This window comes from Canis aureus, chromosome 16 (genome assembly GCF_053574225.1).
Source record: "Canis aureus isolate CA01 chromosome 16, VMU_Caureus_v.1.0, whole genome shotgun sequence".
In the NCBI taxonomy this organism is placed as follows: domain Eukaryota; kingdom Metazoa; phylum Chordata; class Mammalia; order Carnivora; family Canidae; genus Canis; species Canis aureus.
Window position 1 is genome coordinate 40,947,651 of NC_135626.1, and position 23,215 is coordinate 40,970,865.

At 41.9% G+C, this 23,215-nt stretch overlaps 1 protein-coding gene across 2 annotated transcripts in view; it reads right to left on the reverse strand.

The window, feature by feature from the left end:
• The window catches only part of EZH1 (enhancer of zeste 1 polycomb repressive complex 2 subunit), a 29,966-nt gene extending 7,783 nt beyond the window's left edge, over positions 1-22,183 (reverse strand). Inside the window, exons 1-13 of one of the 2 annotated variants that reach the window (XM_077853329.1) lie at positions 22,101-22,183; positions 15,459-15,550; positions 14,174-14,301; positions 13,931-14,059; positions 12,701-12,820; positions 11,020-11,140; positions 9,080-9,256; positions 8,110-8,212; positions 7,463-7,626; positions 6,965-7,056; positions 2,276-2,456; positions 1,815-2,011; positions 67-158 (exon numbers count right to left, since the gene is read on the reverse strand). In XM_077853329.1, the coding sequence (XP_077709455.1) occupies positions 67-158; positions 1,815-2,011; positions 2,276-2,456; positions 6,965-7,056; positions 7,463-7,626; positions 8,110-8,212; positions 9,080-9,256; positions 11,020-11,140; positions 12,701-12,820; positions 13,931-14,059; positions 14,174-14,290 (1,493 nt within the window). In that variant the 5' untranslated portion in view covers positions 14,291-14,301; positions 15,459-15,550; positions 22,101-22,183. Of the gene's footprint in view, positions 1-66; positions 159-1,814; positions 2,012-2,275; positions 2,457-6,964; positions 7,057-7,462; positions 7,627-8,109; positions 8,213-9,079; positions 9,257-11,019; positions 11,141-12,700; positions 12,821-13,930; positions 14,060-14,173; positions 14,302-15,458; positions 15,551-21,029; positions 21,745-22,100 lie in introns of those variants that run through there. The other variant, XM_077853330.1, reaches the window with a different exon arrangement.
• Between the last annotated feature and the right edge of the window lie 1,032 nt (positions 22,184-23,215).

A 23,215-nucleotide genomic window follows, 5' to 3' on the forward strand; every position in this document is an offset into this window, starting at 1 on the left:
GGCAGTTGGGAAGTCCAAGGGGAGGTCGGAGCACAGGGAACAGAAAATCCTTTGTCCAACCCTTGCCTGTGCTTTCTTTTCTTCTTCTGTGATGGGTTCATGAGCTCATCTGTTGGCAGCTTCAGGATAAGTGATTCTTTGACAGCAAACTGAAAGACCTGGAAGAGAAATCCAACGGGACCTGTCACTCCTTCTTGAGCCAGGTGGTCAGATAAGTGAGCCAACCAGGTACTGGGCTTGGAGTGTTGGAGTGCTCAAGTGCAGCTGACTGAGAATCCCTTCACTCAGGGAGAGACAGAGTGGCACTGGGATATCTCATCACTGGCCCCAGAGTTAATTCTTAACTATCCTGACTCGAGAAAAGAGAAATACTGAGCACAGTTACACCTTTCCTGGTCAGTAGCTTTCATCTACACCTCTGCCTACCAAGTCCTGCGTGGGAGGATTCTTACCAACCTTATCTGTTCCATCTTAAGAAGGACTACTCCAAGTACTTTTTAGAATCCAGTGGAAGAGAGGACACAAGCAGCACCATTTGGCTAACCACTAGCTCCCTCTGTTGGTTTGAAGAGGGCAGAGACTATCTATTTCGTTTCTGGAAGGCTGGTTCCCTTTCAGTATGCTTCATCCCTTATAGCATTCGTTTTTTTCTTTTCCTCTTTGGCTATAGGCCCTCTTGAGATTCTGGGAAAAGTACAAATCTTCTTGGGAAAATACATGCAAAACTGTATTACACAATAATCTGTAGATTTTTCAGGTTAAGAACCTGTGACTCAAGGAAACAGACATCAACTCCAAAATGAAAGCAAAGGGCACTTCTATTTATGGTTCTATTGCTTGTTCTAAGTAGAGGCATCATGAAGAAGAGGGCACAGAGACTTCTCCAAAAGTTAGGGAGCTAAGCAGCAGGGCGTAGTTCTGGTGTTCCTTTCTTGTTGGACAGACCGGTCCTAACACCTGGCGACAACCTGTCCCTGCTCTTTGGTCTGTCTTCCCACTGCGGTCAGGCAGAGACAGAGGGGCACTGGGACACCAGGTCCCACTGCCTCCAGAGCATCAGCGTCTGCCTTTGCCAGTGACGACCAGAGCACTTGGAGCAAAGGTTGTGGAGCATGGCATACTCCTTTGCTCCTTCCTGCAATGGACACGTTACAGATAGGAAATGGGGGCAGGCCCAGAGTCACCATCCTGATCCCATCATCACAAACCACCTTAACACCTATGCTACCAGACTGTGATTCTAGTGATGGCGTGAGTGAGAAGGGCATGGTCCAGGCTCAGCTACCCAGGACGGCAATTAGAAAAGTGAGTGATAGGACATCTGGAGGAAAAAGCAACTGAGGAGACTAACAGAGGGAAGGGGAGTGGCAGCTGCAGGATCAGGAGCAGGATTGCGCCAGATAAGGAGGTCCAGAAAGACTTGGGAGCACCTTCTAGGAAAGGGGTACACATTTAGTAAGAAAGACAGGAACCAAAAACAAAGAACAAAAACCAAAAAAAAAAAAGCTAAGAGAGTGGAGAAACATCCAGAAAAGTTAGCTAGTGGCTAGAGGCAGAAGTAAGAATTCAGCAAGGAGGAGAATTCACCCAGCACTTCTAGGCCTGGCATCTGGAGAAGGTCCCATGTTTGGGGAAGCCACTTCATGGCCCCAAAGCACCCACTCATGAGGGATTGAGTCTAAGACAGCTTTGCTTGAAATGGGCAGCCACACAAGATGGCAAAATGGCTGACAGAGCAGTGGATGAAAGGAAGGCCCTAAAAAAAAAAAAAAAAAAGGAAGGCCCTGCCTGTCCCTGGACGTCTATGACAGTACCTGCTTGCACGTCTTAGTGCCCAGAAGTCTGGCTATGGAACAGAAGTTGTTGAAGTAGGTGCCATGAAAGACTCGAAAAAGGGACTCCTCAGCCCCAGTCCACTCCACAGGCTCCGAGGGTGCTTCCACTACACAGAGCTGAGGTGGAGCCGGACTAGCTTTCTGCTTTGTGGGAGTCTGACAGCGAGAGTTGGCCTCTAAGAGAGGAGGAGAGAAGAGGGCACAGGAAGAGAGAATGCAGTTGTCATCAGTAGTTTGTCACAAACTCTGAAGTACTTCACACTACTTTAAAAGGCAGATTAGTTAGGAACCAAAATATCCCCCCGTCTCTACTGCCTACAGGCGAAGCTGTAGAAAAAATTAACCATTTTAAAAAGGAAGTAACATTAATGTTACGTGGTGATCCTGCATTTACCAGAGGCCTTGCAGAGAAAGAAAAGATTGCTTTCTGTTCCATGTACCTGAAGAACTGGAGGCCCAGTCATTGCCTGTATCCCTGTCACTGTCCCCTTCTTTAGTCTCAGCCACAGTAGAGGCTGAAGTGTTGGAGCAGGAAGCACTGACCATGTGGTGCCTTCGCCGGCGACGACCAGAGCACTTGGAGCGAGGGTTGTGGAGCATGGCATACTCCTTTGCTCCTTCCTGCAATGGACACATTACAGATGGGAAACGGGAGCAGGCCCAGAGTTACCATCCTGATCCCATCCATCATCACAAACCACCTTCTTTAACACCTGTGCTTACATGCAATGACACTTTTTTTTTTTTTTTGCTCTGTATCATGTAAATGTGACCACATAAAAGGTGCTTAACAAAGATCCTAGGGGTGCCTGGGTGGCTTAGTTGACTGTCCCAACTCTTGATTTCGTCTCAGGTCTTAATCTCATGGTTGTAAGTTCAAGCCCTGTGTTGGGTTCCATGCTGGGCGTGGAGCCTACTTTAGAAAAAAAAATTCTAGGGCAGCCCCGATGGCGCAGCAGTTTAGCGCCGCCTGCAGCCTGGGGTGTGATCCTGAAGACCCAGGATCGAGTCCCATATCGGGTTCCTGCATGGAGCCTGCTTCTCCCTCTGCCTGTGTCTCTGCCTCTCTCTCTCCCTCTCTCTGTCTCAATAAATAAGTAAAATCTTTAAAAAAAAAATTCTAAAACTTATAACTTTATACCTCTTCAAGGAGGAGCTGTCCTATAAGTAATCTTAAAAAAGATATAATCTCTGCATCTTCAACTTTCCAGTGAGTTGTATCTAAAACTCATTTGCATGTCAGCTATATGGAATTTGAGAACACATTTTCCTGTATGTGAGACAATGATGTTCAGAGAGAGCAAGGAACCTGCTTCTCTTATACATATATACTACATTCTCCTGTAAATGCTAATATAATACACTATATTTATATATGGTATATTAGCATATAGCTAATTGTTCCAGAGTGGAGACAAGAATCAGGGCTTCCTGTCCAGGCCACACTGTTCTTTTTATTCTACTGCATTGCTTCTGTTTCAATAACAAAATATGTAGTCCCTAAATTTGTACAATATCGTCACTTACTTCTAGAACTTTCCTCCAAACCACTATATTAAACTTAGGATACTGTTTCATTACTTGATAGCCATACTTTATTTAAAAAAAAAAAAAAAAGACCAAATAACGGTCATTCAGCTTGATCATCTATCTTCTCATCAGACTTGATTCCCAAATACTTCTAGCTGTTTCTGAAAACCAAATCTACATGTAAAGGATAAATGTTTACCATCGCTAAGGATATTCAGATGAATATCCTGTAGGCCTTAAAGGAAATTCTTCTCAAAATAAAAGTTTTAAAATTATGGGGATCCTTGGGTGACTCAGAGATTTAACGCCTGCCTTTGGCCCATGGCGTGATCCTGGAGTCCTGGGATCAAGTCCCACATAACGCTTCCTGTGTGCAGCCTGCTTCTCCCTCTGCCCACCCCTGCCCTCCGGGTGTGTGTGTGTCTCTCATGAATAAATAAAATCTTAAAAAAAAATAAAAATAAAATAGAATCTGACATGTGCCTATACTACCGTATGACATACACAGCATTGCTTACAACATATTCTTTTTTTTTTTTAAAGGTTTTATTTATTTATTCACGAAAGACACACACACACACACAGAGGCAGAGACATAGGCAGAGGGAGAACCAGGCTCCATGCAGGAAGCCCGATGTGGGACTTGATCCTGGGACTCCAGGATCACACCCTGGGCCAAAGGCAGACACTCAACCACTTAGCCACCCAGGCGTCCCAACATATTCTTTTTTTTTTTTTTAATTTTTATTTATTTATTCATAAGAGACACAGAGAGAGAAGCAGAGACACAGGCAGAGGGAGAAGCAGGCTCATGTAGGGAGCCCGACATGGGACTCGATCCCGGGACTCCAGGATCACGCCCTGAGCCAAAGGCAGGCGCTAAACCACTGAGCCACCCAGGCGTCCCCCAACATATTCTTATTTAAAAGGTGTAACATAAACATAATTCAGCTTCAGGAACTAATTCTACCTCATGAGAAATAAAGGGAAGAGAAACAAGTTAAACACCACCAGGAGAAAACCACAGACAAATACAGAATATGGAACAGTATCCTACAAGACAATGAGCTTGGGATTAAAAACAAAAAAACAAACAAACAAAAAAACAGTGTGATGATTTGAGATTAAAGGACACTGAAAAGACGTAATAACCAAATATAATGCATGACCGGATGACCTTGGTTTAGAGAAAACCCCAAACCCAGCTATTCTTGGTACAGCTGAAAAAATTTAAATATGGAAATGGACAGATGATATTACGAAATTCTTGTGAATTTTCTTAGGTGTAATAATGTGGTTATATAAGAGAATGTCTTTATTTTTAGGAAGTGCATGCTGAAAAACTTCACAAACAAGTGTCTCAATGTCTACAACTCATTTTCAGATGGCTCAGCAAAACACTTGCATACACATATAGACAAAGCAAATATGGAAAAAAGTCATTAAGTCTAAGATGAAGGTATCTTTGGCCTTCTTTGCATGATTAAGAATATTCTTTTTTTTTTTTTTTTTAAGATTTTATTCATTTACTCATGAGAGACACAGAGAGAGAGAAGCAGAGAAACAGGCAGAGGGAGAAGCAGGCTCCATGTAGGGAGCCCAATGCGAGACTTGATCCCAGGTCTCCAGGATCAGGCCCTGGGCCAAAGGCCACGCTAAACTATAGGCCACCGGGGCTGCCCAGATTAAGAAAGTTCTTAATAAAATGTGGGGGGGGGACGGGCTCCTGGGTGGCTCAGCTGGTGAAGCGTGTGTCTTTGGCTCAGGTCATGATCCCAGAGTCCCGGGATGGAGCCCATATCGTGCTCCCTGCTCAGTTTCTTCCCCTACCCCTCTTTCCCCACTGTTCTCTCTTTCTCTCTCAAAAATAAATAAATAAAATCTTAGAAGAAAAAAAAAGCCTTCATAAAATGTGTGAGGGAAAACAGTCCAGCATTAGAGTTGAATATGGACTGATTTCTAAAAAGCAATAAAAGAAAAGCTACATAGACATTACTGTACATTAAACATATACTCAGGGCAGCCCAGGTGGCTCAGTGATTAAGCGCCGCCTTCGGCCCAGAACCTGACCCTGGAGACCTGGGATCGAGTCTTGCATTGGGCCTTCATGGAGCCTGCTTCTCCCTCTGCCTGTGTCTCTGCCTCTCTCTCTCTCTCTCTCTGTCTCATGAATGAATAAATAAAAATAAACGTATATACAGACATACATTTTGGGCACTAATGGCATCTTTGTGAAGCATGTACACGGTCCCAGGGTAACTGCTGTGAAAGGGACAGCAAATAAATGCTGGTATGTTGATATAACACGGTGTATTTTTTTAAAGTGTAGAGTAAGGGATCCCTGGGTGGCTCGGCGGTTTAGCACCTGCCTTTGGCCCAGGGCGCGATCCTGGAGTCCCGGGATCAAGTCCCGGGATCGAGTCCCAGGATCGAGTCCCACGTCGGGCTCCCGGCATGGAGCCTGCTTCTCCCTCTGCCTGTGACACACTCTGCCTCTCTCTCTCTCTCTGTCTATCATAAATAAATAAATAATTATTTAAAAAAATAAATAAAGTGTAGAGTAATTTTAAAAGCACAGACTATGGAGTTAGATCAGAGCTTGAATTTCATTACTGTCACACCACTGACATATTAACAAACTTTGGAAATATCTATCGTTTCTCTACCTCAGGATATTGGAAGCATGAAAGTAAGGTAATTTAAAAATTTTTATTCATTTATTTAATCATGAGAGACACACAGAGCGAGAGAGAGGCAGAGACACAGGCAAAGGGAGAAGCAGGCTCCATGCAGGGAGCCCAACATGAGACTTGATCCCAGAATCCCGGGACCACACACTGAGCTGAAGGCAGACACTCAACTGCTGAGCCACCCAGGTGTCCCGAAAGTAAGGTAATTAATATATGTTAAGGGCCAGCATGGTACTTGGCACATAGGAAGGAGTCCATGCTTATCAAGGAGAAAATAAATCAGATGAAGTTTGTTTATTCTTTTGCTATTATCATATGACTCATTTTCCAGATGTATATCCAGTGGCACTTTCTACCATCTTTTATTCTAGTATCCCACTAAAGATGGTCCCAAAGGCACTTGCCTGTATATCCTAATTTTAATTGATAGTAGAAAATTTTATCAAGGTACTTTATTCTTTACCTAAACTCACTGTATTGTGCAGAAAGCAAAACTGTGTCTTTAGCTATTCCAAGCGAACTTATTCCCTTCTAGTTCTAAGCGTATTGCCTTCCCACATGAATGCAGGAGAATTTATGCTGCTGCATATAGTCTGTCCATCAGGGACGGGTCCATCTGGCTGTTTGCCCTACAATAAGATATCAACGCTTTCATGTATTATTTCTCTTATATATATATATGCATTTAAAGGAAGAAAGCAAAGAAAATGCTGTCACACACACACTCCTGCTCCATAAGACTAACTTCATAGTCCTTAGTATCTAGGTGCTCCTTAAGAGCAGAAGTCATGGGGTGCCTGGTTGGCTCAGTTGCAGGAGCATGTGACTCTTGATCTTAGGGTCATGAGTTGGAGCCCCACGTTGGGTGTAGAGATTACTCAAATAAATAAAACTTAAAAAAGAACATACCAGCAAAAGGAAGCAGTCTGTGCCACATGGTTCTGGTTCAATCTTGATCTCTTTGTTCTTGCGTTTATATACATTAGGGGTGGCGTGAAAAGCTGGAAAACACAAAACTGTCCTGTTTCCAATGGTTCATCCACTTGATAGGATGGGAAAGAACAAAACTGAATTAGGGAGCCATTGTCAGAAAATTTAGATATAAACAGCTACCATCAGGATGCACAAAATTTAATCATTTCTGACATCAACAATCTTTTCAAAGCTAATAGGTACTCAGGGACACTTTTGTTGCTGGTTATTCTGTCCTGACCATGCAAAGCACATCGTGCTACAACTGAACCAGTGAACACAGAATAGGCCCTTTGTAAAACCATCATCAGAAGCCAGGAACTCTGTATGATTAACCGAAAAAAGCAAAACAACAACAACAAAAAACCCACACACAGAAGGAAGTGGTGTTTGGGAATGGAGAACAGGAGAGTATTTTGGAATAGCCCCACTCACGGTGAAGGAAGCAGTCATATTTGAAGCAGCGTCGACAAAACAGTGTGTGGAAGGAGTGCAGAGACTGCTCCCGCTGCACAGACTTGGCATTGGGGCCATCAATGTTGGGTGTGCACTGAGGGGGGAGTGCATTGGGGTCTGACATCTCTGTGAGCTCTCGGTACCTATTTTCAAAAAGACAGATAAGAATTACTTCCAAGGAAATGTCTTCACAGAGAAAGTACAGACTGAACACTGACAGTCATCCAGATACAGCCTACCAAGGGAGGAAGGGCTTTTTATGGGTCTTGTTGATAACGGAAGGGTGTATAACTGTGTATGCCATTGCAATTGTGCTGGGCTGGGCATATGTCTGAAAGTAAAAAGAGGGAAAGATTTGGGAAGTGTGGTGCTGGAATAACTCTCCAGAAAAATGGCAGAATTTACAAAGTTTTCTGCCCAAACCTACTCAAAATCCAGCAAATGGTGACCCTTAATATGGGAATGGCCAGTTAGAGGCAAGCAGGTAGGCAAGGAATAATCAGAAGCATAAGCAGATCACAGCGTACTTACCAGAAACAAGGCTTTTTATTAACCAAAAATAAGCTTGAATAAAAGTTTTGCCTGAGCACTCTACATGGCCTGAGTAGGACAGCTCTCTTCCCTACCTCTCCTTCATGTCGTCTGGGACTCCATTCTCAGGGAACATTGAGGCAATTGCACTGAAGATCATGTCATTTGGGAACTGTTTTTTGGAACTCTTTTTGTTGCCTGAATTGGAAATGACAAAACAAAAAAACAAAAAAAAAAAAAAACAAAAACAAAAAAACACCTCCTGAGTGCTATAATCAGAGTATGCAAACAAAGCTGTTTGGTCATTTCTCCTTTTGTCACAGCATTTTGATTATAGCTATTTTGTTAACCTAACCACTGGATGTTTAGGAACATATAAGGAAGGTCAGTGCCACCTGGACTTATCTAATAGGCTACCAGTAATAAGGAAATCAGTTATGTATACATTAATGACAAAACCCACAGTCTAAGATAGAAACTAGAGGGGAAAACAGGAGTTTTCGTGGAGAGATGTGAATATTGAATTCATAATGATGGTGCTGAAGAACAAGAGAGTGACACTATGTCCCTGGACATATAATTAAATAACACAGAGCAAAATTAAACATTAAGTTATTAAATATTAACAACATGGAAAAATGCTTATGATAGAAGATCAAATAAAAAGGGATATAAAATTGTGTGTATATGTGGCATGATCCCATTTCACATAATGTATATAAACATCTTGATTTATATATATGCTTTAAAAACTTTGAGATGTAGTTGACATATACTATTATATTTATTTTAGATATGTGTATATGCATACTCTTGGTGTATATATATGTATATATACATATACATTTTTTAGACCTAGAAGGAGATATTAATGCCGGTTATTCCTTGGTAGTAAGATTACAGGATAATTATATTTCTTTTTTATAACTTTCCATATTTCCCAAACACACTACTTTGTTTTCCTTTTAAGTGGGCCAAATGAGAAGCACCAACAGCCTTTAATAACAATTCTTTCTGTTTCTCCATTCTTTCTTCTCCCTGTCACTTTCAAAATGGAATATTTACCTTCAAGAGCATGTCTTTTTCTCTTTCTTGTTACTGGCAGATCTTCTTTGTTGTCATCTTGCTTTCCATCTGAGGTGTCATTGTGCCCTTCCTCCTCATCATCTGAGTATTGATTCAGAGCATCTACCAACTCCAGGAATACTGCATCACTAATCAGGACAGATCCAGGGATCATCTCTGGAACATAAAGATTAGATGGATTAGCAATGATCATTTCATGCTCCATTAATCCTTCCAGGAATTCCAGTATTCACTCCTGAGGCCCAGAGAGATGACATATGTACATTTTTATATGAACAACCAGGAAATTACAATAATTTGATTTGTTTTTACAACTGCACCAGTTCAGCTGGCTAGAGTGGGAAATCCAGTTATATAGACTTTATTTGTACTAGGATAGCTCATTCCTCAGTTACAAATCAACCTGTATTTATGGTCCAGAATCTCAAAAAAGTGTAAAAACAATACAGATGGAACAGAGAAAGAATTATAACATCAAAATGTACTTGGTTTTGCTGCTGATGGCTTGGTAATGACTTCTCTGACTCAAAACACAGCATTACCTTCCTAAAATCATACTGTATGGGGTTACACTACAGCTTAGGACAGTCTTTGAACACTAGGAGGCACTGTGGATAAAACTGTATTTTCAACAGTACCCAAAAGGGTCAAAAGAGCTGGTAAGGCCATTGGTTTGCAAAGCCATGGGGAGTCTCTCCCCATCTTCCCACTTCTTACACACTAGCAGCCTTTTCTAGAATTACAACTAATCCAAATGACCTGCTTGCAGCAAAGTCAGAATATTATACACAATTTTTGGGAGATCCAGGGGGTATCCAGATCAGAGTAGAACAGAGAGATTATGCTCATTGCCATTCTAAGAGAAAGGGAAGTGAAGAACAAAAAGGCTTTGGATGGACTTAGGGAAAACTCCTAAGATCATACTTCTCTGTGCACTAAACTTTCTCTCCTGCTACTGATTACTATATATATAAAATCCTTTTATGTCCCAACTCCCTTTTCTTCTTAATATACATTACTTTAAAAATTATATTTAAATTCAATTTAGTCAACATATAGTGTATTACTAGTTTCAAGAGTAGAATTTAGTGATTCATCAGTTGCATATAACACCCAGTGCTTCCAACTCCTTTTATTTTATTTTTTTTAAAGATTTTATTGATTTATTCATGAGAGACACAGAAAGAGAGAGAGAGGCAGAGACACAGGCAGAGGGAGAAGCAGGATCCATGCAGGGAGCCCAACTGGGACTTGATCCCAGGTCTCCAGGATCACACCCTGGGATGAAGGCAGGTGCTAAACCCCTGAGCCACCTGGATTGCCCTTCCAACTCCTTTTAAAATTTAACTGAGGGGGTACCTGGGTAGTGCAGTCAGTTAAGTATCCAACTCTTGGTTTTGGCTCAGGTCATGATCTCAGGGTTGTGGGATCAAGCCCTGCACTGAGCTCTCAGCTCAGCATGGAGTCTGCTTAAGACTCTCTCTCCCTCTCCTTCTGCCCCTCCCTCTATTCTCTCTCTCTAAAGTAAATAAATTTTGGGGATCCCTGGGTGGCTCAGAGGTTTAGCGCCTGCCTTCAGCCCAGGGCCTGATCCTGGAATCCCAGGATTGAGTCCCACATTGGGCTCCCTGCATGGAGTCTGCTTCTCCCTCTGCCTGTGTCTCTGCCTCTCTCTCTGTGTCCCTCATGAATAAATAAAATCTTTTTTAAAAAGTAATAAAGTAAATAAATCTTAAATAAATAAATAAAATTTGACCAAGGGCATTTTTAATATAAAGTTTTTACTCTTAGCCATGTGATGACATTGAAATATTCTTCAGCGAGTACACATGAGGCAGCAGGTAAGAGCAAGATGATTATTTACCAAAGAAAGGGCACCACTCTAATAAAGTTTTTCCCAAAGAACCCAGCACCACTACCTTCTTCGCCGTGGACTTTCCCATCATAGTTATTGATCAGCTCCTCAATGAAAGTCTCATCTTCTTCTTTCACCTCATCTCCCATGTAGGGAATATTGCACAAAACTGTCTCATCTTCTACCTAAAATCAAACCAGATGTAATTCATTCCATGAGTCCACTATGCAGCTCCTCTTTCCTTTTTAATGGAATCTTTTGTTATTAGGCCTTTTTTGCTGCTTGAATTTCCTGAAAACATTTTTGACAGAGTTTCCTGCATTTTTATAGACTGGCCATTCTGTTTTGCCACCAAAACCTCAAACTGGAAGGGGCAATGCTACTCTTAGGGAAAAATGTCAGCTTAACTACTTGAGGATATCAACTATTAAATGTTTAGCCTGATACTAACATTTGATATTTCCACCAACATCTAGACTCTGACAGCACACTTATTATTCACATCTATTATCTAATTTTATCTACTAAATGTCATTGTAAAATAGGTACAAATAGCACTTAAACAACAGCCTAAAAAATCTTCAATTCTAATTCTTTTAGTAAGTGGAGACATAAATGAAAAGGAAAGCTTTCCAGAGTGTAACCTGCAATATAACTAGAACAGTTAGAACAAAATCTAGGCAACTGTAAAGTTTCTGGATATTCTCTTATACAGACTAAGACTAACTTCCAATAATCATAATAAAAAACTATGATTATAACTCATGTCCATCACTCAACTTTAGTGGGGACCCAAAGTTAACTGCAGCATGAGCTATGAATATTTACTGGCTAAAGAAACAGTATTAACAGATTTTTGTTACTGTTGTTCAGTAGAAAACATGATCATTCTTAAGTCCTCAAGTATTAAGTAAAATTACAGTGAAGTTTTATTCTAAGATAAATTCTAAGTTTTATTCTAAGATCCCTTCTGTAAACCGATATCCTATTCCAGTCAGTGCAACTGCTGTCATCAGGCAGATGATAAGCAATGACAGTATTTAGAGATGACTGATCATCAGAATCACAACTAATTCTAGAAGGAGTCAGCATAAACGCCCAGATGAAAGGCTCAAGGATCTGTGTGCACCTCTGTTATCTCGGTTGCTTTCATGGCATCTTGCCTTTAGGGGATTCAGAAAGGATTGCTCCATCAGCAGGAAGATGTCAACCTGTTTAAGCCTCAAGTGTCTGACTTAGACTGCATTTAACTGCATATGTTAAAAATTGGGCCAAAGTAGTAAGGGAGAATTGGAGTCTTGCCCAGTCTCATTCATTCAAAAAAGAACCAGCATCAACTCAGAAGTACACTTCATAGAACACAAAACCTAACAAGTTAGAACAACTTGCAATATAAATAAACACAAACTTAGAGTAAATAAATTACAACAGCATGTCCAAGCTTTAAGTATAATCTTACAACTTTTCACCTATGAGAAGTACCAGCACGCCAACATAAGAATATCATACACTTGGGACGTCCAGGTGGCTCAGTGGTTGAGCGTCTGCCTTCGGCTTAGGGAGTGATCCCAGGATCCCAGGATTAAGTCCCATATCGGGCTCCCTGCATGGAGTCTGCTTCTCCCTCTGCCTATGTCTCTGTCTCTCTCTCTCTCTCTGTCTCTCATGAATAAATAAATAAAATCTTAAAAAAGAAAAAAAAATAATACAGTTTATACAATTACCACAGTGCTTTCAATACATACCATAAAGTTCTGCTGGAGAGGGGACCAGGAATACATGATGGGAACCAATGCAACTGTGTTCAGAGATCTCATTAACATATGTTGGCTTGCAAATCCTGGGAAAATGCTCTCTATGGTACACTGAAATATAAGCAAAGACATGGAGAGGGGAAGGTAAGCACACTACCCAAGAGAGAACTACAGTGTCCTTCCAAACTGATCCCAGGAGTCTTCTAATTTTTACAAGTTAACAGAATGATGGCTTTGTAACAATCAGCTCCTAAAAGGAACCACTGGACTATAAACCTCTGCAAAGCAGGATCTGCCTCTTATTCATTTTTGTATCTTTATATACTCCAGCATGGTGCCTCTCACACTCAACTGGTGTTTATTTCAACTTAAAATCTCTGGTCTCCTTGGGCTGTACACAACAGCAAAGGGCCTCTGAAAGCCCTAGGAGATGAGGAAGTTTTTCTGAAGACCTAAACTTTAAGACAGCTAACATCAAATTAGGGGCAGAGGTGATAGAGACAATACAGGGGGAAGTGAAGTAGTACAGAAATTATAGTCATATTCTGCTTTGGAAAAGAAAATTGCTCTCAGGACTCCTGGGTGGCTCAGTGGTAGAGCATCTGCCTTTGGCTCAGGTTGTGATCCTTGAGTCTTAGGATGGAGTCCCACACCTCGCTCCCCACAAGGAGCCTGCTTCTCTCTCTGCCTATGTCTCTGCCTCTGTGTCTCTCATGAATGAATAACATATTTTAAAAAAAATTGCTCTCAATACACTATCCAATTTTTACAGTTTAAAAATATTATCTCTTTAAGAAACTAAAATCATTTTTAGATTTATAATAAGAAACATCCCTTTGATCAGTCCATTCCTGTCTATTATATGGGGCATTCCTTTTCCAATATCAAAGCACTGGAGGTGCCAAACAAGGCACAAACAAGGTTGTTTTGAACTTGTACACAGAGCCCAGAAAAGTAGACACTAAATGTTTTTTGTTTTTCTATTAAAAAAAACAGAAACAAAACCAACCACTCATGATTATACTCATTAACTGAGAATAATAAGTGAATAGGCTATTGTTTAAGCTACAGATTTACCATCCTACTTATTCAAAGGTGACTATGATAGCTGTATCCATTATCTTTACTTATTTTTTAATAAGTCACAAATACAGAAAACAACCAACCAACCAACTCTGGTCCAAGAAACAAGGAAGGCCGAGCTTAAACACCTGTATATACCTTTTTGAGAAAAGGATGCCCACTTGCAGGCCTCATTAACTGTACAGGTTGAACACGAAGCTTCTTCCACTCTTCATTGAGGATCTGGGTTTTTTCTTGAACCTTTGCAAAATTTGCCACATAGAGAGCCTAGAAAAGCCAAGGGAGGAATGATTAGGATTTAAAGAGAAGAGTTTTAAAAAGCCCAGCCTCTACATTGGATCAATAAAATAGATAACCCGGTTGGCGGGGTTTATTTTTGACCTTGGCGCCCATATTTGCCTGAAGCCGTTTCAGTTGCCGGAGTCGCATGTATTCAGATTTGACTTTTCTTTTCCAGTAAGTAATACATTTGGAAGTTGGGGGATTTGGCATATCCATTTTGCTGTAATCTAAGAGAGTCAGACATGAGAAAAGGCATTTTACTGTCTGGAAATGAAGAGTGCCTCAAACTCAAGCATGGTCAGTCATGCTTCCATTCCCACTGCATTTATTCATAAAAACACAGTTTCAAGAACCCAAATCTGTAAGCTCAACAAAAAGTTTTAATTAAAAAAAAAAAAAAAAAAAAAAAGATTTCACATCAGCCATTCCTGATCTGATCACCAAAAAGCTCAGCCTCTGTCTTCTGTGATACCTCGTGTTTTTTCTTTGTTGTTTTTTTTTGGGGGGGGCAGGTAGGTACCTCGTTTTTAATTCAGCATTTAGGAAGTTCTCTCACAGATATTTCGGAATTTGGATTACTTGGAAAATTGGAAGCCTGCTCAATACCCTGACTAAAAGAAATGTTCAGCAGGGATCAAGTTAATATCAAAGAGTTCAGGGGTGCCTGGGTGGCTTAGTTGGTTAAGCATCTGACTCTTGGTTTTGGCTCAGGTCAGGATCTCAGGGTTATAAGATCAAGCCCTACACTGGGGTCTATGCTCAGCCCAGAGTCTGCTTGAGATTTTCTCTCTCCCTCTCCCTCTGCCCTTCCTCCTACTTGCTCTCTCTCTAAAATATATAAGTAAAATCTTTTTAAAAATTAATTAAAAAAAATTTAAGAGTTTCCTGCACAACTTGCATATGGAATGAAGATTCCTGCCCTGGAAGAAGAAACAGTGTACAGTATGCCCCCTTGTCCAAAGGAGGTATATTTTAAGACCCCAGTGGATGCCTAAAACCATAGTCAGTACTGAGCCCTACATATACTACGTTTTTTCCTCTATACATATCTACAATAGAGTTTAATTTAGAAATTAGGCACGGGAAGAGATTAACAACAAAATCAACAATAAAACACAACAATTATAAAAACACAACAAAAAAGAGCTTTATGGAAAGATTCACCCACACTACAGAACTATACCTGCCAAATTGTCTGAACCTACCACAGGCCTAGAAATAAAGGTAGGATATGACAACAGCATAATCTTTACCCCAAGTCAACAGTAAGACACACAGAAATGTAACACTGCAAATCACCTTTTTGGGGGGAAGTGTTTGAATTAAGGTCCAAAGTTCTTAAAAAAAAAAAAAAAAAGTACTTACTGTAACACATTCTACTTACCTCATACAACGCAAGGAGAAGTGTCTGGTTTTATAATGTGCCTTCTGTTCTTCAGAGGAATGGCAAGACACAAAGGCAAAACAAATGCTCAGCTTTTCAAAAGAGAACAGACAGTGGTTTTAAGTCAATGGAGCATAATTTTAGACCCTGATACTCTCAGTAAGATGCTTACCCAGAACTATAAAGACTTTGAGGTCTCTGCTTACCACTATTTCTACGTGTATGTCAGGCCCCAATCACACTTGGTGCCATTTGTCCTGTCTTTTATTAAATTATATCCTTCCAGTCATGTGTGCAAATATATTCTCACAATTACCAAGTTCACATTTCTGCCTTTCCGAACCAATTTCTAGGCTCAGCCAGCAGACTCAACAATTGTTTTAGAGAAAGAACAAATATTAAGTACATTTAGAAATTCAATAAAATCTACAAGGTTATGTTTCTACTCCATATTAGCTACTGAGATTTCCTAGAGAACTAATTCTATTCATTTTACTTAGCATTTTTAAGTTAATGAAAACATTACAAGGAATTATGAAGAGCCAAAATCTGAAACAGAAACTAAAATTTCAGGCCTTGTTTTTTAAATTTTAAGAAATTTTTTTTTCTTTTGGAGTTTAAGAACATATTTCTTCTAAAGAAGTATTTTTAAAATTTAAAAAAAAAAAATTCCCCTTAAGACATGACAGCACTGATAAGAAAACAGCAAAATTTAACCCACTGTTTCACATCTGTCACAATCAGACACGATTTTAATATATCATGCACATGGACTTTAAGAGACTGTATACTTGATTGTTTCATTTGAAGAACCAAATGGATCAGGGTAATGTGATGTTAAATTTAGAGGATAAGGGAAGGACAGAATAACAAAGAAGCAGACTCCCTGCCTTTACTGTTAACTCAATCAAGTGATTCAAGCTCTTAAAAGCAGAATTCCCTGTGAGTTAAATATTATCTCTGGGGGAAGGGAATGAAACAACAGCAAAATGTAAGAATGTAAGAATCTGAATCCCACGACTGCCAATGTGCTGGGTTACAAAAAAAAAAAAAATTAAACAGATTTGAATTTCTTTCCCACAAGTTGCACCATCTCTCTTCCTCCTATATCTTTTAAATACTTCTCATTCCTTATGGAATGGAGCCAAAAGAGGGACTTTCTTAAATGATAAAACTATTTAATTATGTGCAACATACTCACATGTAATACTATGTACATTGCTCATGTAATTTCTACCCTGAATAAGTATAACAGCCTCCTCCAGAAAATAAAAAATGGTTCAAATCTAGGACAAAATTGTCTCCCTCAGAAACCTTAAGTTACCCTTACTGAGACTCAAATGTTATAGATCATAATTTAGTGAGACTTCATAACCTCCTAAAAAATGGTTTTAAACTGCAATCCTTCTCTCATTTTCTGGGGAAGCACATTTCCCTTTTTGAAATAGTAAGCTTATGGTAGGTTGCTCTGTCCATTTAAAACTGGGGATCATAGGACGCCTGGGTGGCTCAGTGGTTGAGCATCTGCCTTTGGTTCAGGGCATGATCCCGGAGTCCAGGGATCCAAAAGAAACGAAAATATATGTTCCCCACAGAGACCTCTACACAAATGTTCATAGCATCTTTATTCATAATAGCCAATAAGTAGAAACAAATATCTATGGATTGCTGAATGGATACAAATTACAGTACATACACAGGATGGAATACTACTCAACAATAAAAGGGAATGAAGCGTTCCCTGTTCCTATACACGTACAATACATCTGAAAAGCATTATGCTAAGTGAAAGAAATCAGACACACACAGAAGCTACGTACTATATGATTCCACTTACAGTGCATTCTACTGGAATGATTCTACAAAGGAAAAATCTAGTGACAGCAGATCAGTGGTCACCAGGGGCTGACGCTGGGGGAAGGGATTACATTGAAAGAAGGATAAAGGAACTTTTTGGGGTCTTAGGAAATGTTCTATACCATGGCTGTGATGATGGTTATATGACTATGCACTTTTAAGAACTTTCACTGAACTGTGCACATGAAATGTGAATTTATCATATGTAAATAAATGTTTACTTCAGTAAAGTTGATTAAAGAAAAAAATAGGGATACCTGGGTTGCTCAGCAGTTAGGCACCTGCCTTCAGCTCAGGGTGTAATCCCAGGTCCAGATATTGAGTCCTGCATTGGGCTCCCTGTGTAGAGCCTGCTTCTCCCTCTCCCTATGACTCTCTGCCTCTCTCTCTATGTCTTTCATGAATAATAAATAAAACCTAAAAAATAAAAATTATAGAAAAAATAAGTCTTTAAAACAAATTTTTTTAAGATTTTATTTATTCACGAGAGACACAGAGAGAGAGATAGAGGCAGAGACACAGGCAGAGGGAGAAGCAGGGTCCATGCAGGGAGCCCGACGTGGGACTCGATCCTGGATCTCCAGGATCACACCCTGGGCTGAAGGCGGCGCCAAACCGCTGAGCCACCAGGGCTGCCCAAAAAAATAAGTCTTTCTTGATGATACATCAAACCAGTAATTTTCTAGAGACTTTTATTGTTAAAAATCAGTAGGTAGGGAAGGGCACCTGGATGGTGCTGTTGGTTACCTGTTGGACTCTTGGTTTCAGCTCAGGTCCTGATCTCAGGGTCATGAGATCAAGCATCATGTTGAGCTCTGTGCTTAGTACAGTCTGCTTAAGACTCCCTCTGCCTCTCCCCTCTACTTTCTCTTTCTAGAATAAATCTTGCTTAAAAATCAGTAGGCAAAAAAAAAAAAAAAAAAAAAAAAAAAAAAAAAATCAGTAGGCAATTCCACCGTTTAAAAAAACTGAGTGACTTCATAATGAGTGATAACAGTAAAATGATCAATACTGGTTTATTAACTGCAAAAAAAAGTTACCTATATGCTAATGTTGAGATGTTAATAATAAGAGAAACTGGATACAGAATTTATGGAAACTCCTTCTACTATCCTTATTATCTTTTTGTAAATTTAAACTGTTTTAAAAACTTTTAAAAAATTGATAATTGGAAATAAGAACTACCTTATTGGGGTATCTGAGTGGCTCAGGTGGTTAAGCAACTGGCCCCTGATTTCAGCTCAGGTCATGATCTCAGGGTTATGGGATCAAGCCCTGTGTCAGCTCCGAGATCAGTGGGGAGTCGGCTTGAGATTCCCCTCTCTCCCACCCCTCCAAAATAAATAAATAAATGTTAAAAAAAAAAAAGTTCATAAAAATTTGGAGATCTTTCCCCAGAAAATTGGATCTCAATTTGTTTCAAAGGCTAAAACTAGAATGTAGTCTGTCACTAGCTGGAAATGGGAAGACTTTATTGAAATGTTTGGAGATAAAACATTTAAAAAACAATATTCTTAAATTTAAGAGAGGTTGAAATCAGAATATAAAAGTTCCAAGCTATGAAGTTCTGTTACACACACAAAGGGGCCCTCCCTTTGCAAAAAGAGCTTCTCTTTGGAGCAAGTTCAACATCTTTACTACTTTCTTCTACATCATATAATTTTATCAAGCAGCAGGCTAAGTAAGGCTTCAGAAGTAGATGGCATTGTAGATTTTTAAATTTTCCATCTCATTCTTTCCTTATTAGCTCATGGTGGAACTGAAACACAAACAGGGGTGAACCTACCTCTACAAAGAGCTCTAGAAACACAGAATTGAGTCATTTTGGTGATCACCAATTTCATCAACATTCCATTAAAATCTATTCTGTGGCTAAGTACACAGCCTGCTAGATCCTGCAATTAGGATTTTTTTTTTTTTTTTTTTTTTTTTTTTTTTTTTTTTTTTTTTTTTTTTTTGCAATTAGGATTTTTAAGCACATCTTTAATTTACACTTCTCCCACTTCTCCAAGGTATTTACATTTGTTATTAGTTTGAGCTTCTCCGCACCCTGCACGCAGAAAGAACCTTACTAACAGGAAGCTGTGATCCTGAACTCTTATTTAAAAGAAAATTATAGCATTAGTATTTTCTAGCATTGCTTAAGAGAATCCAGTCGTTTGCATTGGAGATAATGGTGATAAAAATCAAAGCAGGATTGGTCTTTAGGAGACCCATAGGAAAATGCTGACTTAGAAGAGTTAAAGCAGTCTCCTAACAGGCTAGAGCCCTACCTTGGCTGGTTCTGTACTACGTGAGCACAAAGCCTAATCTTTAGTGATTGCTCATTATTTTTCAATAAAAAGACTGTTTTTGTTATTCCATTTTGAATCAAAGTATCAGGCCAAGCGTGTCAGAGAACACAACACACAAGAGGCACTAAAAGTTAACTACCCATTTAGTAATTCATGACTTTAAGGTCTGGAGCACTAGGGTACCTGGGGGCTCAGTGGTTGAGCATCTACCTTTGGCTCAGGTCATGGTCCTGGGATCATGGGATTTAGTCGCACATTGGGATCCCTGCAGGGAGCCGCTTTCCTTGGCATCCCAAGGAAACCAAATTTTTGATCTCAAGAATTAAATAGACAAAATTGATTATTTTAAATTGTTTTTAAAAGGCATGCTAATTTAGGGATGCCTGGGTGGCTCAATGGTTTGAGTGTCTGCCTTCTACTCAGGGGATGATCCTGGGGCCCTGGACAAGTCCCACATCGGGCTCCCAGGAAGCCTGCCTCTCTCTCTGTGTGTCTCTCATGAATAAATAAAAAATCCTAAAAAAAAAAAAAAAAAAAAGGCATGCTACTTCAAAGGCAAGTAAGTATAAGGGAAACAACTCTGACCACATCTTCTCACTTTTTCCCTCCTTATGAAAGTCTTCTTGGGAGTAAAATTTCATTTTTTAATCCTAGGCTCCTTGTTCTATTGTTTCAAAGAGAATTAAAGTAACACCACAGTGAACAGGTTATTTCCACTTCAGGGAGTTTTAAGGTCGTGCCTTAGCATCAAGTTCCATGACTGATCTACAAGTACTCTGCCAGCTACTAGCAGAACTAGGATCTAGACTTCCAGACTCCAGGTTCCAGAGATCTGCCCGCTATTTATTTATTCCACATATATGTACTGAGCACCTACATGTGCCTGGCACTGTTTCTTTTCTTTCTTTCTTTCTTTTTTTTTTAAGATTTTATTTACTCGAGAGACAGAGAGTGAGAGAGAGAGAGAGAGAGAGAGAGGCAGAGACACAGGCAAAGGGAGAAGCAGGCTCCATGCCTGGAGCTGGACGCGGGACTTGATCCTGGGTCTCCAGGATCACGCCCTGGGCTGAAGGTGTTGCTAAACCGCTGAGCCACGCGAGCTGCCCCCTGGCACTGCTTCAAGTGCTGAGGGTACATCAATGAATAAAACAGGCAAACACTCCTGCGACGAAGAGTTAATTCACAGTGGCTGTGAGACACACATTCAACACAACATTATTATTACATTTTCATAGATGATCCTTTCCTCTGTTTTAAGTGTGTTTAAAAGGGGGGGGGGGGTACGTATCTCCTAAATACACCTTCTTCTATGTAAGCAAATAATCTCTTCGATCACTGCCACACCATCCCAGCCTTGGGGATTCCAAGGCTTAAAATAGACAAGCTCTCACAGAAACCTCTGATAAGAGTTAGTTAGCACCTTCTCAGGCTGGAAACTTCCTTCAGTGCCGGTTTCCTCAACTTTAAAGCACCGGTGGGGGTGGGAGTTCTCTTCAAAGACGTCACTGCAGAGACCACACTTTCCACGCCGTCTCTGCACACACATCCAGCTGTTCCGGTCTACCTCGGCTCTTTTCCCTCATCCACGCCCCTTTAGGGCTAGGCTCGCTACCCGAGCTTCCCCACTTACAATCCTACATGTCATCCACCAAAAGCCCACTCTCCATATTCCGCCGGGGGCACTAACATCCTTCCACATCCCTTCCCCTCCCCACCCCCTGAGAAACAATTTCTCAGTAAGAAGTAAGTTTGTCCCGCATTTCCTAACAGCCATGTCCCAAATACAACACCTCGCCTTTGCTTCAAGGCGCTTCCCCTTCTATCCCTTGATCCTCAGGAGAGCTGGCGGTGGGCAGGGATTGGCAAGAGACCAAATTTAGAAAGAAGCAGCCTCCCACTCGGGGCCGGGACCGGGGAGAGGCGCGCGAGGCGCCGAGCGCGCACGCTAGACCCCGAAAGTGAGCGCCTCCTTTCATTTTGCGCCTAGAAACCTGCCTCGCCTCACCTCGGTCCCAGCCCTGTCTTTTCTGCCACCCCTTCCTCGACACACCCCAAAGTCATCACAAACAGCCCCGCGTCTAGCCCCCCGGGGCACAGCCCCAAGCCCCTGGGAGTCCACCTAGCTAAGGGCCCCCGCAGGTGCCACCGCCCACCCGCGCCCTCTCCGCTCCGGGGCTCCCGCCCACCGGCCACCCCGCCCTCCAACGGGAGTCCCCATCCCCGGGCCCGCCTCCGCCGCTCCTCCTCCCGACACACCGCCCTCCCCTCCTCAGACGCGGTCCTCGCCGGGGGCTCGCTCGTCCCGTCGCCCCCTTGGCTCCAGCCCTCGGACGGGGAGGGGGAGCCCCGCTGCTCCCGGCCGGGGAAGCAGTGTGCCCCTCCGCCTCCTCCCAATTCTCTGACCTCTTCGCCTCGCCCTCCCTCAGGCCCCGCGTGGCGAGGTGCCGAGGCCCGGCCCCACCGCCCGGCCCGGGCTTGTTTACTCACTCACCCTCCATCCCGAGCCGCAGGGACCCGCCGCTAGGACGCCTGCGCGCCGCGGCCCCGCCCCCGCGCCGCGGCCCCGCCCCGCGCCTGCGCGCTGCGCCTCCCGCGCCCCGCCCGTGGGGCCACCTGGGCTCCCTTCTTCGCACGTCGGTCGTTTGGCGCCAATACCCCAACTCGGGAGTCGAAGGTGATGCCGCCCGAGCCCGACGGTTTCCAAGGCGGCTCTGTTAGGGGACAGGAAGGGCTCTCAGGGGACCTCCCAGAGTCACTAATGTCTTCAGGGAGACCCTATCCAGCGGTTGCATCATCTTCACGCGCGGACGGCAAGCCACGTTTCACTTCAGCGTTTGAAACCAACCCGAAATCCTTCGTATGGATCCCTCACACCTACCAGTACCTCCAAACACCAGTCTGAGCTCTCCATCATCCTTCTTGCTTTATTTACACCCGACTTCCCTATGTCTGTCAAGTTTTCCCAGTCACTTAGATTCAAATGAATTCCCTTGTATCAAAATATTTCTTCACAAGTTACTTATACGAAACAAACAACATACTTATAAGTTACACAGGAGGGACGCCTGGGTGGCTCAGCGGGTGAGCGCCTGCCTTCCGCCGGCCTCATCGGGCTCCCTGCTCGGAGCCTGCTTCTCCCTCTGCCTGTGTCTCTGTCTCTCTCTCTCTCTCTTTCTCTGTGTGTGTGTGTGTCTCATGAATAAATAAACTTAAAAGAATTTTTGCAGAGGAGGGCAGCCCCGGTGGCGCAGCGGTTTAGCGACGCCTGCAGCCCAGGGCGTGAACCTGGACACCCAGAATCGAGTCCCGCGTCAGGCTCTCTGCATGGAGCCTGCTTCTCCCTCTCCCTCTGCCTGTGTCTCTGCCTCTGTGTGTGTGTGTGTCTGTGTGTGTCTCTATGGATAAATAAATAAAGTCTTTTTAAAAAATTTACAAAGAAAAAAAAGTAACTTTACAGGACAGAAAGCTGGCAGATATCACCTGAAGCAAATGATCAAAGTTTACATCACTAGTGATGTGAGAGAGTTTTATTAGGTGCCCTTCAATATGATGCAATGAGAAGGTCACAAAATCCTTTCTGTAGCACTCCTGAAAAAAAAGAATGCA